The sequence below is a fragment of the Rhineura floridana genome, chromosome 4 (assembly GCF_030035675.1).
Source record: "Rhineura floridana isolate rRhiFlo1 chromosome 4, rRhiFlo1.hap2, whole genome shotgun sequence".
In the NCBI taxonomy this organism is placed as follows: Eukaryota; Metazoa; Chordata; class Lepidosauria; order Squamata; family Rhineuridae; genus Rhineura; species Rhineura floridana.
Window position 1 is genome coordinate 22349001 of NC_084483.1, and position 20632 is coordinate 22369632.

At 42.6% G+C, this 20632-nt stretch overlaps 1 protein-coding gene across 1 annotated transcript in view; it reads right to left on the bottom strand.

Moving 5' to 3' along the window:
* Positions 1-843: 843 nt before the first annotated feature.
* The window catches only part of RAD51AP2 (RAD51 associated protein 2), a 69780-nt gene continuing 49991 nt past the window's right edge, over positions 844-20632 (bottom strand). The window contains 4 exon segments of the mRNA XM_061626051.1: positions 844-962; positions 4182-4283; positions 5314-7303; positions 7406-8123. Coding sequence (XP_061482035.1) covers positions 844-962; positions 4182-4283; positions 5314-7303; positions 7406-8123 — 2929 coding nt within the window.

Here is a 20632-nt window from a genome sequence, read left to right on the forward strand (position 1 = left end):
GCACAGGATACTCCCCCCTCACCTGCAGAATGTAGACAGCAGAAGGTCAGGCAGAAGAGGGGCAGGCCTGTCTCCTTAAGGTCCAAACGCTGAGGGATCACACCTGCTGTCAACCCTGCTCTTTATAAGGCACACCTTGGCTGCAGCTTGTTGCTGACTGCAACGTCAGGCGTGGCTTGTGTGTTCCTAGTTTCCGTACAACCTCTTTTGGACTGACCCCTTGGCACTTGATCCCGGACCTCTACTGACCTCGTTTCTGGACTCCTGACTCGGCAAGTACGCTTCAGACAAGCCTGGCCCTTATCAGCTCCCCTCCTCCTAGACCTGGCAGATTTATGGCCAGACTGCCGGCTAAGGACTTTGCTTCCCTGCCAACCACCCAGGAATTTCCAGCCCCCACCGGCACTGCTGACGCAGTGTAGAGCTGACAGATACAACCCTATAAATTTAAATATTTTTGACTAGTGTATTCTATAATTCATTAAAATGTATGAACATCATGAGAAATGGCAAATTGTTTATTAAAATGTGATATTATTACATTTGGCTGGTGTACTTTAAAAAATGAAAATAACTTACCCAAAGATTATGGATATACCATATGTACTTCCATTTTATTAAATATGAAAATATTAAAGTATAGAAATTTCATAGAATTCTTATATAAATAAATGCTATAAAACTACAATATGATGTACTTATTCCCTAGTATATAATCTTACAGTACTTTTAGCAATAAAACCTTAAAAACCAAACAAATTAATAACTTTATATATAATGTACTAAAAACTGTAAAAGGTTTAGGTCTAAAAAATGCTTTTTGAAAACAACTGGTAAATTGAACTATTTCAGATATGGATGAAGTTGTTTTGGCTTAGCTTTCCTTGACAATCCAACTCTTAAAGGACCGCGACATGTTTTAAGAGGCTGTACTCTTATAATTCCATCCAATAAACACTTTCCTGTATAAAAAGATAAGAAACTTCACTTTGAAAACTGAAAACATTGTGTGTGTGTGTGTATCCCTGTCCCACCAGTTTGAAGGTTTTCTTAGTGCAAGCCAAATCAAGCCCCCAGAATTGTGATTACTCTGGCAACAATATGTGTACAGTTTAGTATGACTCTTAAGGATATATATTGTATAGTATCCAGGAGAAATAATACTGAAGATTTCTGAAAATCTTGAAGTCAAGCTTATCCACACAGATTTTTTCTAATTCCCTTCTTGATCTTGATAAGAAGCAAGTTATCTTTTTTACTGGTTCCACTAAATATATGAACAGTTCTAGCATATTATATGTGTTATTGTAAGTAAAATATTATATGCATATCATACACATATATATGCTTCAGGGTTTGTAAAGTAACCAGAATATAAACAAATTATACAAAAGTGTAGATAACTTTAAAAATACTTATTTACTAAACGTTTAAATTATGCTGCAGAAATATAGTATTGCATGGGGCTTGACTCCCTTCTATGTATTATCTGTATAATAGACATATTTTCTTAATGTTGCATATCATTAGTCAGGCTTTTTCAAAACAACAACAATGCATGAGCATAAGCAGGCATTCAGTGCATGTGGCAACTCTATGATGACAAAACTCAATCAGGTCAGAGCTGCCAAATTCGATGTATAAATCCATTTAAAACAGATTCCTCGTCTAGCCCTACATAGGATGGGGACATGGCATCTTACTCCTTACCTCTCTAGTTTTCCCTCCAGATCAGTACCCCCAGTTGCTTTTAGCCTCATGGGGGGAACAGGAATCAGTTGGGGGAGGGGGAACCGGAGATGGGAAAATGACAGAGAGGAAATGGTTGACACCAGACTTGGTGACCTCTGGCCCATGGGCCTAATTAGGCCAGGCACAGGTCCTAATTTGGCCCACAAGGCCATTTCCCCCACACCACACTGACCTTCCCCACACTTGGCATCATATATGGTATCGGGTGTGTCAGGACATGGCTGCAAAGGAACAACTGGGAGCTTAAAGTGAGCTCCTGGTTGTTCCTTTACAAGCAGGGCTCAGTGGCATTGCCAATCAGCTGACTGGTGCTGTCAGTAAACTGCACTGGGGTTGGCTACACTAAGGAGTTTCCCATCAGGAACTCCTTGGCATACTTGTGGGGACTCAGTGTCAGCTGGATGCAGTTTGAATCCAAACCACAACTAAATGGACTGCAAAGGGGCTCACTATAAGCATCAGTCAGCTGGTTGGCGGTTACGCATTGCACCTCTTTGAACTTTGATAGGTGGGCAGGGCTGACTGATTGTTAATCTCACCCAACTGAATTATGTTGTTGTGTGATTGACCTGTCACCTGTCTTGCTCAGCTGTCAAAGTTGGCCTGCAAGAGTGGGGAAATTAAGGATCAGGCCCTCTGTCCAGATCCAGTTCCCCACCTCTGGTTTACATTGATCAATGCTCCCTCCCTCCAGGTCTGCCATTGAAAACTAGCCTGCTTTACAAAAATGTTGGAAGGAAAACTACATGTGCTGTGAACCATATGTACTTTGAGAATCTGTTCTGGCGCTAGAGATATGACTTTGCAGCAATATTTCAGTAACATATTCAGAATTCTTGACTGGAATGATGTGATGGGGCTTGTCATAGAAAAAATCTATGGAATTAACTACAAATATGTGACAGAGCAGAGATGTACCCAGAACAGAGATGTGGCTTTACAACAATATTTCAGTAATATATTCAGAATTGATGGCAAGGACATATTTGTGATGGGGGAAATTCCCATCAGACTCTTGTTATATGACTATGGCTATGACAGCAAGATCATCATAAGATACTGATAATGGATGAATGGATACTGAAACCACTGGACTTAACATAATGGATGAATGGATACTGAAACCACTGGATTTAACAGGACTATTGAAGATGGAAGATGGAATTAATATTGAAAATGGAAGAATGGTTATGGAAATTACTGGACTTAACAGATTTGACGAGATGGATTAATCGATATGTTTATTTGGACTATGGTTATGACAACAAGATTATTATGGGATACTGATAATGGAAGAATGGCTACTGAAATTACTGGACTTAACAGGATTATTGAAGATGGAAGATGGAATTAATATAGATAATGGAAGAATGGCTATTGAAATTATTGGGCCTAACAGATTTGAATTAGATGGATTAAGCGACATGTTTATTTGGAGAAAAATTGAAAGATATATCTCTCAAGGAATTGAAACCTCTCTTTGACTTTTTGTAGAAAGAATAAAATAATGTTCATGAGATTTGATGATTAATTAAGATAACTACTGGAGGAAAGTGATTTTATAATATAATTTTAGAGATAGGATTGTTATATATTGTAGACTTATAATTGATCTGCGACAAATCAGAAGTCAACATTTTATTTTGTTGTTTGATTGTTTTTGTTTTGTTTTATTTTTTGTCTTTGAAAATTTGAATAAAAATTAATGAAAAAAAAAAGAGAATCTGTTCTGGCACTAAGGCCGTAAAAGAGTGAAAGAGGACATTGGCAGCCAGTATACTACTGAGATTCCCTAGCAGCAGAAATATAGTGCTCTGCTAAGCAAACCTGAAAACGAAGAATCAGCAACAGGGAAGGAAGGAAGGAAGGAGCACAGTGGTTTCTCATGGTCCCATATTTCTAACTATATTATTCCATATAATGGATGTGGATCCTGAAATATACTACTCAGGAACACACAGAGAAGGAAACTTGAAATTGCAAATCAGCAGATTCACAATAAAAATTGTTTTAAGAGTTTTGAATAATTAAGATATATGAGAGATTTTAAGATTCATTAAAGACTATGAATATTTCTGATTTCCTGAATATGTAGGGTTATTTCTCTCCTGCAAAGTTTGTACTTTAGACCTTATTGTAATAAATCTCTAACGGAAGAGCAAAGAACTGACCAAAAGGCAACAAAACAGAGAAATATATTCCATATACTTGGCTCCATGTATTTCATACTTCTTTTTATTTCAGTGGGCAAAATATAGGATAACCTATGCTTCATTTTCTGATAGTGAACTTGGAACTTAAACAAGACAAACAATCCCTGATTCACATGTAGTTGAAACATATCTGCCACCTGTGATTTAAATTGAAAAATAAATTTAAAAAAGAGAAATGCTTTTCTATGTTAAACGACTAGAATCAGAAAAATTTACCTGTTTCAGTTCTTAAATTGTAGCTTCTTTCTTTCAGAAATGTATGAGACACAAATGCCGAACACCAAGGAAAAGGTTGTTTACAATGAAATTCACAATGTTCTTAAATATGAAAAAATAAACTCATAATTAGTATTATATTTAATATATATGATTTTAAATTTGAAGTAGTGTTTTGCTATATGAATGGATAAGTTTTAAAATACAGCAGATACACACTGCACATTACACAGCACGTATGCTGCCCTATTGCTTCTTTTACCAGTTATCAGAACCAATGTCAGTACCTTGAACCCTTAGGCAGCTGTTGGAGCCCCATTACTCTGACAAAGCCCACTGCTGATGCCTACATTTGGTCTCCATCCATCCATCCATCCATGCCCATCCATCAGCTTAGTGCTCCAAGGAGAATTAGATGTCTTGAGTGTAGCTGCCATTTTAATGTTCAGCAATGCCCCTAAGTACCGTGTAATCTTAACCATATGTGTTCAGAAGTAAAGACTTTGAATTCAATAGAATTTATTCCCAGGTAAGTAGAGTTAGGATTGCAACCATAGTGTCATTCTGAGACATTGTTGAAATTTTAAATGGTAGCCCTCAGCCACCTGACACTACTGCCAGCTCTCACTTCTGCCATCTAGGCCTGCCAGGGCATACCAATAGAGGATTGGTCCTACCAGAGTGCCCTTTGCCTAGAGCCACTCGAACTTACAACCAGCCCTGTTAGGTACCTTAAAAATGCAATCTGTAATAAGCATTCAGACGGACAGAATGGTTCTGCACATCCTTTTCCTCTTCATGGCATATGTGTGTGCAACAGAAGGCCAATTCTACTATGTCATCTAACATATTGCATAATACAGGCATACCCCGCTTAAAGTAGCTTCACTTAAAGTTGCCTCCCTATAAAGTACATGCTCCATACTCCACCATACCCCACTTTAACGTACGCACTTTGCAATAACTGACACTTAATGGCATGACGCCGCTGCCATCTAGTGGTGATTGAAGTGCAGTACATGCATAGATAATTGCTTCACTTTAAGTACATTTTCACTTTACATACACGCTCCAGTCCCACTGCGTATGTTAAAGCGGGGTATGCCTGTACTTGTGGAAATAGTTTCGTTACCTTGAGAGGGTGAAGAGAACATTTCTTCATCTAATATACTTGAAGAATAATAGTCATGTGGTACTTCTTGCTCTCCAGGACTTTTTAGCATTGTGTTCTTAATTAAATTTTGTTCATTCTTAGTTTGCTTGACCATGGTTGTATGATTTACAGCAGTATTGTTTATTGTAGTACCGGTAGTGAGAAAGGCTGCATTTACTTTATTTTCACCAATATTTCCGGAGTCTTCATTTAGTATGCTGTCAGAATGATTTACTACAAGAGAAAATTTCTCACGAAAATTTCTTTGTCTACATAATAGAGTATTTTCATTTTCCTTACTAATTTCATTAAACATGTGAAGCTCTTCCAGTACCAAATCAAACTGATTTTTCATTTCAAATTTATATCTCTTTTTAATTTCTGAAGAAAAATGCTCTTCTATGGCATCTTCAAAATTGTCTTGTATCATTGTGCATGAAGTCACCGTTAAATTGTCTTGAGAATCAGCACTTTCCCCACATTCATAACTGAATTGTGACACAGTTAAATCCTGATGTTCATTTCCTTTGTTTGTGTAAAGCTGCCCAACAGTTGCATTTTCTATCTTATTTACACCTTCAGCATTTTGTTTCACAGACACTAGCTCTGGATTATGTGTGCTATTTAGTAAAATACTTTTCTGAAGCAAAAAGTTCACATTTTCTGCTTTTTTAACCTTAGGATGCTTTAAGACTCTAGAACTACATATAGGCTGGTATTTTTCAAATACAAAGCCATTTTGTTTTTCTCTTTTTCCATTCAGGGAAATCTTACTATGCCACATTTTGACACTAATTGGTATATTTTGATATACAGAAGGATCACAAGAGATAGCTGAAGTAAAATACTGGTCAACAAATGAGAAATATTTAAGTATGTTTTCAGAATTAAGGCACATAGGGAAGTGCACTTTGTTGACTGGACATTTTGGTCTTTGATTATTGGTATTTATGTCTTTGGGAAAGTGAGGCTTTTTACTTTTGCTGTTTAGCTCCAACAAAGAATTGTAATTTGTAAATAACTCAGGCAGAACAAAATTGTAACTCAATGTATCAGAGTCACGGCAAGTAATTATCTTATCAGGAATGGTACATCTTTTGCTATAATTTTCATTATTTTCAGTATTAAAGATTACATTGCCTACAGATAAAATTTCATCCACTTCCTCTGAATCAGTACAGAGGCAAATTTTTTTATATGTGTCAAAAGGATTTAAATTGGCTTTCATTTCAGCAAAACGACAAGGATTTTCTTGGCAATCTTCACAATTACCATTCCTCATTTTGTCCAGCGTTGCTCTGCTGCAAGTTCCTACATATTCTGGGACATATTTGCTCTTGCTTCTAAAATGGTTATTTCTGGATCTCCCAGTTGCTTGCTTGTTGTGTGCTCTTAGAATAAAATGAGCTTTAAATTTTTTAACAGGAAAAACATTTTCATTGAATAATTTTTTGTTTTTCTTTTGTATATATGTATCCATAGTAACCACCATTTGATTATTTGATTTTTTAATACCTAACCTTCCAAATATGCTTGGAGCTGAAGTCAAACAATTCAGTACCCTAATGTTTGCTATCAAGTTGTGCATTGTAGGTTTATATAACCTTTTCCCCCATAATGAAGAAGTGTGAAAATTATTAGCAGGAAAAATGCGATTGTTAGAAAGTACAAGTTGTCTTGCCATTTGTTCTTTTTCATTACCAACTAATGAAAAGGTACCATCTTGTATAGCATCTCTGGAAAATAAAAAACATTCTTTGGCACTGAGATCATTAGATATTTCCCTTTGTTGAGCATTAAGTAGAATTATTTGGCTGAATCTTGAGGTGTCATTCTTTTCAACTGCAATGCTATAATCAAAAGCAGCACATTTTACTAATTTGGGACTTACAACTCCACAATTTCTTGAACAAGGTATATACATGTGTTTATATACTTTGTTTCTTCTCAAGTTATTATTTACACAGCACTTTATTTGCTTTTTGCAGTATAAAATATTTCTATCCTCATCCACAAAAGTTCCAAGGTCTGAGTTTGTTTCTTTCATGAAATTGCTAGCTGGCCAACATACATGTGGGGTTTTATCATTGATGTTTTCACCATCTGCTAATGGTTTTGGAATATGGTTTTGTTCTCCATGTACCTGATGACAACCTGTACAATTTTCATTACTTTGGAATTCTAGCATATCTGTAAGTAACGATTCTATTCTTGCAATAAGGTTTTCTGCCACGTTATTAAAAAATGTATTTACTGTTGGCAATTCAATATCCTTTGAAAAATTGCCACTCTTTCTTGATTTTTCTCTTTTTTTAGCGTGTAAGGTCCAAGGTTTTGGTTTTGGAACCAATGAATTATTGTTTTCACTAAATTCAGAACTAGAATATTTTAAATTGCTACAGCATTTGTTTTCAAGAGCCCATTTTTCAATGAATGGTATATTTCCTAACAATCTGGATTGCAAATTGGCATTCATACATGGTCTAAACTGTGGATATTGTCTTAAGTTGGTTTTAAAATCTGTACTATTTCTCTCTTGTAATTCCAAATCATTTTGACCAAACTCCCAAGATACTTCATGAAAACTGAGAGGTTTCTTTGGTGACTTCTTATCTAAATAGTAAAGTTTTTTCAGCAGCTGCTGTTGCTCCTCTGTTGATCTCAACTGATTATCAGTTTTAAGTTTCTTTGGCCATGGTTCTTCCATCTCTTCTTATGTGGATAGAAGTGCTTTTAAGCTTGAGCGTTCCACGTTCAGTTCTGAACAACAAAACTTGATGGCATCTGTTCTGAAATTTAAACCAATATACAATTAAAATTACACTATTTCTGGTGTATTTTAAGCATTAACAAAATAGATTTGGATTGATTCCATAGAAGAAGCCACAGACCTGAACTTACAAGATCTGAACAGGGTGGTTCATGACAGATACTCTTGGAGGTCACTGATTCATAGGGTTGCCATAAGTCGTGGTCGACTTGAAGGCACATAACAACAACAATAAAAATAGATTTAACAAAATTTTGAGGAACACTGTGCTCTCTCATTCCTGTTTTTGCATTTCTCCATATGAAACAATAGCAATGACATCATGTTCATTTGATCAGCATTTACCATAGGAGTGCATTAAAATATAATAAATATAATTACAGAGCTTTTAAACAAAAGTGCTAAACATGGTTACTTGGAATAAGGGGGCATATGTTTAAATGAACTTACTACTCCATAAATATGCATAGGAACACAGCACTAGGCATGGTTCAATTTTTTTTAAAGGGAGTGCTAGATATTTTAGTGATTCAGCAGAGTATGTATTACTTCTTTATTTAATTGCTCACATTTTAAGAAGAGAAATATACAATAGTTCCACCACCACCTTGGAAAATCTTACACAGCTAAGTTGGAAGTGGGGGATATCCCAGAATACTTTCTACTGGGCAACAGTTTTGGCAATAGTTTCTTCAATGGCAGAGAAGGGTAAACACAGTTTCCACCAGTACAGGGTATGAAAGTAATAGATTATTGCCATGGAGTGGCAATAAAAGTGGAAGAGGATGTTGCATATTGATAGGCATACTTAAACAGCGGCAGGGAATGGTCTGGAACTGTACTTTGATGTTACCATATGTGGATGGTAGCTAATAGTTCGTGGTTAATGTGAGTTGGTGACAGCAGCACGCACAGACCACTTTTAGTTACTTTCTGAGAATAGCCTCAGGTACATCTGCCTCATTCAAATAGACCTTCAGGCCAACATTGCTTTTATTATTTGTTTGTTTGTTTGTTTATATCCCACCCTTCCTCCCAGCAGGAGCCCAGGGCGGCAAACAAAAGCACTAAAAACAGTTTAAAATATCATAAAAACAGACTTTAAAATACATTAAAACAAAACAACTTTAAAAGCATTTTTATAAAAAGCTTTGAAGACATCTTCAAAAAAAAAAGGTTAAAAACATATTAAAAAGCAATTCCAACACATATGCAGACTGAGATAAGGTCTCAACTTAAAAGGCTTGTTGAAAGAGGAAGGCCTTCAACAGGCGCTGAAAAGATAACAGAGATGGTGCCTGTGTAATATTTAAGGGTAGGGAATTCCACAGGGTAGGTGCCGACACACTAATAATAATAAAGATCCATTCCCTATGTTGTGCAGAACGGACTTCCTGATAAGATGGAATCTGCAGGAGGCCCTCACCTGCAGAGCACAGTGATCGACTGGGTATATAAGGGATAAGACAGTCTTTCAGGTATCCTGGTCCCAGGCTGTATAGGGCTTTGTACACCAAAACTAGAACCTTGAACTTGGCCTGGTAGCAAATGGGCAGCCACAGCAGTTCTTTCAGCAGCGGAGTGACACGTTGGTGATACCCTGCCCCAGTGAGCAGTCTCACTGCTGCATTTTGCACCAGCTGCAACTTCCAGGGCAGCCCCACATACAGCACATTACAGTAATCCAGCCTGGAGGTTACCAGTGCATGGACAATAGTGGTCAGGCTATCCCGGTCCAGAAACAGCCACAGCTGTGTTACCAGCCAAGGCTGGTAAAAGGCACTCCTAGCCACTGAGGCCACCTGGGCCTCTAGCGACAAAGATGGATCCAGGAGCATCCTCAGACTACGGACCTGCTCTTTCAGAGGGAGTACGACCCCATCCAAAGCAGGCAACTGACCAATTATTGAACTCGGGAACCACCAACCCACAGTGCTTCCGTCTTGTTAGGATTCAGACTTTGTTTATTAGCTCTCATGCAGCTCACCACCGAGTCCAGGCAGCAGTCCAGGGCTTGCATGGCCTCTCCCGATGTTACAGAGAAATAGAGCTGGGTATCATCAGCGTACTGCTGACACATCGTCCTAAATCTCCTGATGATCGCTCCCAAGGGCTTCATATAGATGTTAAAAGGCATGGGGGACAAGATGGTACCCTGCGGCACCCCACAGCACAATTGCCAGGGGGCCGAAAGATAATCACCCAATGCTGTTCTCTGAAAACAATCTTGGAGATAGGATCGGAATCTCTGTAAAACAGTGCCTCCAATACCCATCTGTCGGAAGGCAGAGCTGGGGTCCCAATCCCGGGGAGCTGGATCCTGGAGAGTTGGGAGAAGAGTATTCGGATGGATGGCAGAGGGAAGGGGGAGGAACCCCCCTTTGGAGTGAAGATGAAACAGAGGAACTGCCAGTGATAAGGTCGCTTAGCAACGGGGAGCCTGAGCCCTCCCTGGACATTCTCACGCCTCCCCCTCTTTCAGGCTCAGAGCAAGAGGGGGAAGAGGGAGGGCTGCTCACAGCCGAAAAGCGGGAAGGCCGTTTACCATCAGCCCCTCCCCTATCCCCCATCCTGGAATCGGAAACTTCAGAAGAGGAGGGGGTGATGCTTCCCCCCTCACCGCGCACACGCAGACAGCTGAAAAGACAGGAGAGAAGGGGGGAAGGCGGGCAGTACCTGAGGAGCAGTTAAGGAGGAGCAAAAGATTGCGCGCCCGTTTGGCCCCTTCTTAAAGAACAGGCGGGAAGAAGTCCCTTGCTCTGTCAACTTTCTCCCAATGCCGCAGGACCTGTATCCCTGTATTGATTCATGAGAAAACGCAGTCGTTGTTTGGACATTACCCTAATAAAACACGAATTAACTACAATCGTTGGTCTGGTTCCTGAGTCACATCCTGGGCCTGACAGCTTGACAGAGCCACCTAAATCACCCTCAACGCTCTCTTCACTTGACTGGGACAATATGTCAAAGGGAGCAGCGGGGGGGACGAACCCCACTTCTGAGACGGAAGAAGTGGAACTCCTGAGGACTAAGGTAGCTGATTTGTAGACGGATGTTCAAGCCCTGCTAGCAGCAGTCAAGGCGCTGAAGACGGATAATCAAACCTTGAAGGCCACGATAGACCAGATGCGAACAGCCCCTCCAGCTGCCGTAGTAAAGGTTCCCATTGGATTGCCCCCAAAATACACGGGACAAAGTGATCAGTTGGCAACCTTTGTGGCTCAATGTGAGTTATATCTGGATGTCAGGCATACGGAATTTCCAGACGATGGGGCTAAAGTAGCTTTCGTGATTAGCCTCCTGGAGGGAGAAGCTGCAAAATGGGTGACTCCGTATCTCGTGAGAAAGGATACTGTCTTAGAAAGGTACAGAGGATTTATACAGGAGATGACCGAGATGTTTCAAGACCCGCAAAGGGCTGAAACAGTAGCGCGGCAACTAGGCGCTCTGAAGCAAGCTAAAGGGACTGTTTCCGAGTACACTAACGCTTTTAAAATTCTGTCCCAGGAAACCGGTTACAATGACGCCGCCCTGATGTTTATGTACCGGAGTGGATTAAATGCTGAAATCCTGGATGAGTTGGCCAGGACCTCCCCCCCCGCTGACCTACCAGGGCTCATCCGGCTATGCCTACAGATAGATCACCGGATGGAAGGAAGGCGCCTGGAAAGGAAGCAGGAGGTCCCGAGATACTCAGCCTCGGCATCCCGCAACAAGACCCTTCCCACTACAGGGATGGCAGGTAATGCAACTGAGGGACAGGGAGGGGCTAGGCCAAGACTGTCGGAAGAAGAAAAGGAAAGACGACGCCGGGAACGTTTATGCTTTTATTGTTCAAAGCCGGGCCATGTGGCCAGAGACTGTGGACTGAAAGGGGGGAAAGCCGAGCCATCGGGAAACTAGAACACCCAGTCCACGTGCAGGCCGGTGGACTGGGGGCAGCGTTGTATAAAGGCCCCCCAATGATCCAACCTCCCTCAAAGGGGGTGTTGGTCTTGCCTATTCGGATTACAACTTCCAGAGGAGTGGTGTTTAATTCCACTGCCTTAATTGACAGTGGACCCTCCACAAATTTTATTGATGCAAAGTTAGTCAAGCGTCATGGAATTTCCCGGTGGAAACTGGACGCTCCCCTAGCTGTGGAGACTATCGATGGGAGACTCCTGAAGTCAGGAGGGGTGACACAAGCCACGGAGGAAGTGAAACTTCAAATTCCTGGGCACAAAGAGTTCATTTCGCTATACGTGTCAGATCTCTCGAACTTTGAGGTGATTCTGGGAATGCCCTGGCTAGCAAAGCATGAACCCAAAATAAGTTGGAAGGAGGCGGTGGTGTGGTTCACCTCACAGTATTGCCAGGAGAACTGTCAACCTCAAGGAATCAAGAACACCTTAGCGGGGGCAGTGCAAGAGATTGAGCAAGTGACCCTGCCGCCAAAGTATGAAGAATTCAAAGATGTGTTTGATGAAAAGGAGGCAGAGACTTTACCCCCCCACCGCCCTTACGACTGTGCGATTGATCTAGTGTCAGGAACCAGCATCCCATCAGGGAGAATCTACTCTCTCACAGAGAATGAGAGGGAGGCCCTGAAGGAATTCCTGGATAAAAACCTGAGGCGAGGATTCATACGCCCCTCACAATCCCCTGCTGGAGCGCCACTATTGTTTGTGAAAAAGAAGGGGGGGAACTCAGACCCTGTAACGACTATCGCGCATTGAACCAGATCACCATCCCCAACAGCTACCCGCTGCCCCTGATCTCAGAGTTGCTGGACCGACTGCGCTCTGCAAAAATCTTCACGAAGTTGGATTTGAGAGGAGCGTACAATCTGATCAGAATGAAGGAGGGAGATGAATGGAAAACAGGATTCTTGACCGCTTACGGACAGTATGAATACCTGGTCATGCCGTTCGGGCTTTGTGGAAGGCCAGGAATTTTTCAAAAATTCATGAACGACGTGTTTAGAGACTTGTTGGACACGTATGTAATCTGTTACTTAGATGATATCCTGGTGTTCTCAAAGAACCAGGAAGACCACGACCAGCATGTGAAGACGGTGTTGAAGAGACTGAGAGAAAATCACCTGTATGCTAAATTAGAGAAATGTGGATTTGACCTCAAGTCTCTAGACTTCCTTGGATATCGACTGTCAGCGGAAGGCGTGGAGATGGACCCAGGGAAAGTAAGCTGCATATTGGACTGGGGCCAACCTGTCACCAAAAAGGATGTACAACGGTTTTTCGGGTTTGCCAATTATTACAGAAAGTTCATTCCAGGGTTTTCCAAATTAACAGCTCCTCTGACTGACTGTTTAAGGGGGAAGAAGAAGTTTCAATGGACAGAGAACGCCACCGAGGCCTTTGAGGAGCTGAAGAGAAGGTTTGCTACTGAGCCCATTCTGCGCTTTGCTGATCCGAACCGCCCTTTCGTAGTGGAAGCAGATGCTTCAGATTTTGCCATCGGGGGGGTCCTGCTACAATTAGACCAAGAAGGGAAGGAGCTGCACCCCTGTGCGTACTTCTCTCGGAAGTTAAAGCCTGCAGAGAAGAACTACACAGTTTGGGAGAAGGAGCTGCTGGCCATCAAGGACTCTTTTGAAAACTGGAGACAATACCTAGAGGGGACCTCTCATCGAATTGAAGTGCGCTCCGACCACAAGAATCTTGAAAGCCTCCAGACAGCCAGAAAGCTGAACCAGAGACAGATAAGATGGTCCCAGTTCTTCACTAGGTTTAACTTCCAGATTACTTACCATGCCCAAGCCAAAAACCAGAGAGCGGATGCCTTATCCAGACAGCCACAATACAAAGAAAGTGAATCCGAGGACCAGCCTCAGTACGTAATCCCGCCAGAGAAATTAACGTTGGGAGTATGCCAGCCTTCATGGGAAGAGGAACTCAAAAAGGCACAACAAGAAGATGCAGACATGCTAAAATGTCAGCAGGAGACGGGACAAGGTCAAGACTCAGAAGTAACCTTTCACTGGAGAAATGGACTGTTATGGTTCAAAACCGCCAGATATGTGCCAGAAGGAGAATTAAGGCTCAGAATCCTACGCCAGTGTCATGATTCCATCACAGCAGGACACTTTGGGATTTACAAGACCATTCAGAACGTGGCCAAGGACTTCTGGTGGCCTAAAATGCGTCGGGATATTGAGAGTTATGTAAAGTCCTGCTCTGTCTGTCTGCAGACAAAAACACAAACAGGGACACCAGCAGGACTGTTACAACCATTGCCTGTCCCACATGAACCCTGGAAGGACCTCTCCATGGATTTTATAACTGATCTACCCAAGTCCCAAGGAATGACAGCCATCTTAGTAGTGGTGGATCTACTTACCAAAATGGCACACTTTCTTCCTTGTGCAGGGGCCTTAGAGGCTAAAGAAATAGCCAAGTTATTCATAAAAGAAGTCTACCGGCTGCATGGATTGCCAAACAGCGTAGTCTCAGACCGAGGAACTCAGTTCACAGCCAAATTTTGGAGAGCAATGTGGAAACAGTTGCAGACGGAATTAAAACTCTCCTCCGCCCATCACCCCCAGACAGATGGGCAGACGGAACGCTTGAACGCCGTTTTGGAAAGATATTTACGAAGTTATGTGTCCTATCAACAGACTGACTGGGTATCATATTTGCATTTTGCAGAGTTCGCCTACAACAATTCTCTGCACTCCAGCACTCAACAAACCCCGTTCTTCGCTAATTATGGATTCCATCCTAAAGTCTTTCCAAGCAGCTCAGAAGGAATGCTGGTACCGGCAGCTGAGAACTTCCTTAAGGAATTGCAAGCGGCGCAACAGACACTGAAACAGCAGTTAAACGAAGCCAAAACGGAGTACAAGCGAGTTGCTGACCTGCACAGGAAGGAGGCCCCCCCCTTCAACCGGGAGACCAGGTATGGCTGTCCACCCGCTTCCTCCAGAGGCCGGGCAAATGTAGAAAATTACAAGACAAGAGGGTGGGTCCTTTCGAAATAGAAACTCAAATCAATCCCGTGGCGTACCGACTGAAGCTGCCTGACACGTTTAAAATACATCCTGTGTTCCATCGATCCCTCTTAACGAAAGCCGCCCCTCCCAGTGAGTTACGGCCGGAGGAACCTCCCAGAGCTCCACTCCTGGTAAATGAGCAGCTTGAGTTTGAAGTTGAGGAGATCTTAGATTCCAGGATCAGACACCACAAGCTGCAGTACTTGATTCACTGGAAAGGCTATGGGGTGGCTGACAGATCATGGGAAGATGCAGCTGATGTGCATGCTCCAGAATTGGTAAAACTTTTCCATCAACATTTTCCCCACCGTCCCAAGCCAGACAAGGGGAGGGGGGCACAGCCTGGGAGGGGGGATGGTGTCGGAAGGCAGAGCTGGGGTCCCAATCCCGGGGAGCTGGATCCCGGAGAGTTGGGAGAAGAGTATTCGGATGGATGGCAGAGGGAAGGGGGAGGAACCCCCCTTTGGAGTGAAGATGAAACAGAGGAACTGCCAGTGATAAGGTCGCTTAGCAACGGGGAGCCTGAGCCCTCCCTGGACATTCTCACGCCTCCCCCTCTTTCAGGCTCAGAGCAAGAGGGGGAAGAGGGAGGGCTGCTCACAGCCGAAAAGCGGGGAGGCAGTTTACCATCAGCCCCTCCCCTATCCCCCATCCTGGAATCGGAAACTTCAGAAGAGGAGGGAGTGATGCTTCCCCCCTCACCGCGCACACGCAGACAGCTGAAAAGACAGGAGAGAAGGGGGGGAAGGCGGGCAGTACCTGAGGGGCAGTTAAGGAGGAGCGAAAGATTGCGCGCCCGTTTGGCCCCTTCTTAAAGAACAGGCGGGAAGAAGTCCCTTGCTCTGTCAACTTTCTCCCAATGCCGCAGGACCTGTATCCCTGTATTGATTCATGAGAAAACGCAGTCTTTGTTTGGACATTACCCTAATAAAACACAAATTAACTACAATCGTTGGTCTGGTTCCTGAGTCACATCCTGGGCCTGACACCATCTCACCAAGTCGGCCCAGAAGGATACCATGGTCAGTGGTATCAAAAGCCGCTGACAGATCAACAGGGTCACACTCCCTCTGTCCTTCTCCCAATAAAGGTCATCCATCAGGGCAATGAAGGCCGATTCAGTCCCATAACCAGGCCTGAACCCAGACTGGAATGGGTCAAGACAATCTGTTTCATCCAAGAGCACTTGCAATTGCTGCACCACAATCCTTTCAATCACCTTCCCTAAGAAGGAGGTATTTGCGACCGGTTGGTAATTGTTGCAGACCAATGGGCCCAGGGTAGGCTTTTTCAGGAGTGGTTGGATCACCGCCTCTTTCAGGTCAGCTGGAACCACTCCCTCCCGAAGTGCCGTGTTGACCACATGCCCCAGTACTTTTAGGCATTCCCTGCATATTCCGCTATGTGTCCCTATTTATGTAACCTGAAGGAGTGCCTCTTCCCATACCAATTTGTCTCACATTCTGAGGTCTTCTGTTGAAGTCCTACTTCAGGAGCCTCCTTTATCAGAGGTATGGTACTCAACAATGAAAGAGAGAGGTTTTCAAGTGGTGGTGCTCTGGCTTTGGAGCATCCTCCCTAGAGTAGCCTGCATGGCACCAATATTGCAATCCTTTCAGTAAAAATTATAAAAATGTTTTGTATTTACATAAGTATTTTAATCTGTTGTAAGTTTATTTTATTGTTATTGTAATCTTTTAAATATGGATAGTATAAAATAAATAAAATTAAATAAACAAACTTGCACACAAATCAAAGAGTTCCGGAGTAATGCCATTATTTCCCTTTACTCATTACAAACAACTGATGCTTCCTCATTTTAACTCCTCTCTGGAGTAAAAAAAAAAATTAGTGAATTAAAGAACATCTTATTACATTGACTGACTGTGACAAGAGGCCTACATTCTGCAATGCAATAAAATCATGGGTGGGCTGAGCCCCCCCCAAATGACCAGGCAAAATAGATAGTGGTACAGCAGTGTTCTTAAATTCTGGCAAAAAAATGGTTTCCTGCACTGCCACTACAAAGAGGTCTCCAAAGCATGAGCATCCATTCTGTAATCTATGGAGACCACACCAGGAATACTAACAGAATACTGTGCTTATTTTGTTCTGTTTTCATCAAGGCCTTTGCCTGGCAGCCATCTTAGAAACAGTTCCAGCCAGCAAACTGGAGCATGCTGAGTCTCCCTTTGTTATAGCGATACATCTGTCCTTTGGCCACTACACTTAAACTTCTCAGAAGTACACCTTCCCTCAGTTGTCTAGAGAGTTGTGCTGGGGCATTTGCATTTCTTTTCCCCAGATTTATGTCCCATTATTTGGGTGTATTTTGTTCATAAAAGGGGCTCACATGCCTTAGAAAGGGATACTTTCTCTTTAAAAGTACTTTAATTGAGCTACTTCTTGGAGCTGGGAGAACTCAGGGGGGAGAGCTTTGCAGCAGCCATTTTTAATTTGTATATTGGAGCCCTACTGAAGATTAAGATCTTTTTATTTATTTTATTTTATTGTACTTTAGTTTATTTTTAATTAATTTATTTTAAGATCTTTATACATCTTTATTTTAAAGATGTTACATGAAGTTCCATTAATAAATGGAAAGCTAACTTTCTACAAAAAACCTTGCTTTCTTCTTTTCCATCTCTGAAGCAAAAACAGGTTAGCTGGAATGATCCATAAGCATTCTGTAATTTTTACTTTGAGCAATTACTACTTATGTTTTTCTTTTTTCTTCAAGTGTATTTATGATTGTGACAGTGCTAGAATATGACAGATTGTTTATTTAACCCATTAAATAAGCATATATAAAAATGCATAAAATACATAAAAATGACCTGCCTGCCAGTCTTGAGCCCCGCCCCCCCTTAAAAACAGTTCCAGGGTCCCTGAATAAAATATTCTTGTACTATAACAAATTCAGGCATAGCACTTTGAAATCATGTTGGCTTAAATCCAGACTAAGTGAGTTGCATTTCATTCTTGTGGGTTTCAGTTGGACAAGTTAGTGGTGACTAATTTTTCATATTGATTTCAATGTGAAACTGCTTCAACTGATTTGCCACACAATCCTATATGTGCTAATGGAAGTAAGCCTGGACTCTAGGGTTTTTGAGTCAGTAGCTGAAACCCCAAAAGCTTTAGCTTGGAACTGGCCAACAGAGATGAAAATGAAAAGCTCCAGAAAGAGTTGGGGAAACTGCAGGAGGTGAAGCAAGAGTTCCAACCCACCTTGGGAATGAGTGGCTGGGTGAGTGACCAGCAGCCAGCAACTGTGGGTAAGGAGTTTCCCCTTATAGACTTTTCTACTCCATGTGTTCCACGTAGGGGCCTTGAGAGAAGGAGGCTGGTCACCACAGCTGGTGTGGTCCAGAAGCCCACTCTCAATGATGGCAAAATCTTCTGGGAAGCCTATCCCAGTATGAAATAATCTCCCAAATAAATGGCTGGATGAAGGTCAGAGAGGAGGATTCCTCGCAGCCAACCTTAGCGGGCCAGCTCTGGTCGTCTTGCAGAATCTTCAATCTAAGAAAAGGCAGAGTTACCCAGATTTGGTGAAAGCCTTGAACCTACAGTTTGGGGCTGTGCACCAATCTGAATTAGCCAGCTAGTTCAGGAGTCATAGGAGGAGTTGGGAAGATGCCCTTCCCAAGTTTGCTGAGGAGCTGAGACATCTGGTGGGAATAGCGTACCAGGATGCCAGTGAGGAGATGCAGGAGATACTGTCAAAAGATCAGTTCTTCGATGGACAGTGATGTGGACTTCTGCATGAAGATCATGGAGCAGCGTCCAAAGACCTTGCATGAAGCAGTAGAAGCTGCCACAGGGATAGAAGCATTCTATGCAGCTACTAGCATGAGTGGGAGGCAGCCCCTCATGAGAAAGACCTTTGTGGGTAAGCATGCATCCTTTTCTAATGTGAATGGGGATGTGGAACCATCTGACCGGGCAGCTAATGTTTTAGACCAGTTATAAGAGTTCCTAGATTTGGTTGAAAAACCTAGGGCAATAGGTAATGGCAAAGTGTTTAGGGGCAAGGTGCCACTTCGGTGCTGGCACTGTGACAAAATTGGCCACAAAAAGGAGAACTGCTATCTTGCCAAGGGAAGCCCGGACAGAGGTTCACAAGGGGCAGAAGACAATGAACCAGGTCTGGGAAATGGGGTGCCACCAAGTAGAAGGGGCAAAGCTTGGAGGGAGGGAGGCTCCACAGTGTGTGCCTAAATCTGGGCAATTGAACTATAATAATAGCATCTTGGCAGTTGATTGTGAAGTTGGTGGTGTAAAATGCACAGGGATACTAGATTCGGGATCAAATATTACTGTTCTTCGATCTGATATGGTAGGCATGTTCGGGAAGAAAGGGACTTAGATTGAGGATGCCACTTGGTCTCAGACGGAGATGGTGAACGGAACCCGTGAGGAAATGGGGAAGTGTGAGCATAAAAATTGGCCCAGTCCATATGCAACATGTGATCTGGGAAGCAGACATTGTGGACCATTTTATAACTGGCCTGGATCTGATGATAGGCAATGGTTGTGTTATTGACACTATGCGAGGTACCCTGCAGGTATGGTCTTTTGAGATGCCTCTCAAAGATGTGGCCCAAAATCAACCATCCCCTTGCAGGTGCCTGCTGTGTGGGGAGAGGATTATCCTACCCCCCCCCCCCCAGGCAGAGACCATTATTATGGCTGAATGTTCAGGGCCCTGGGGCTTGGTGGAAATGTGTCCAGGCAGGCAGGAATTAGAGAGGGTTTTGGCAGCTAAGGTCCTTGTGGATTTGGGGCAGCCCAGGGTGCCAGTATGGCTCTTGAATATTTCTGATGAGCCCCAGATGTTGAAGAAAGGCCTCATGGTGGCAAAATGTGAACCTGTTCAGTTGTTAGGGGTGGACACACAGCCCAGTTGGGAGGGGAACTGCATCAAAGAGGAGCTGCCTGAGTTTCTCGCTGGGCTGTATCAGTGCAGTTCAGTGCATCTAAATGAGGAGCAGCAGATTGCCCTAAAGGGTTTTCTACTAAAGAACCAGGGTTTATTTTCAAAATTGGACAGAGACATAGGGTGCACTTCACTGGTGCAACACAAGATTGATACAGGAAACAGTCATCCTATCAAACAGGCACCCCACAGATTACCTGTTGCAAATCAGGAAAAAGCTTTACAGGCAATTAAGGACATGCATTTTCAGTGGCGGCCCCCACTCTCTGGAACTCCCTCCCGTTCGATCTTTGCCATGCCCCTTCCCTGGATACATTTCGCCGAGCCTTAAAAACTTGGCTCTTTGGACAGGCCTTTGGGATCTCTGGGGTGGGCTAATTTTTCTGTGATTGTTTTATAATTGTTATTGATTGCCCTACATGGTTTTATACTGCTACATTAGTGTTGACTGCATTGTATTTTATTTTGTATTACATTGTATTTTACTGAACTTTAATGTGTACGTCGCCTAGAGTGGCTTCGGCCAGATAGGCGACACAAAAATTAAATTTATTATTATTATTATTATAATGCATGGGTAGGGAATAGTTGA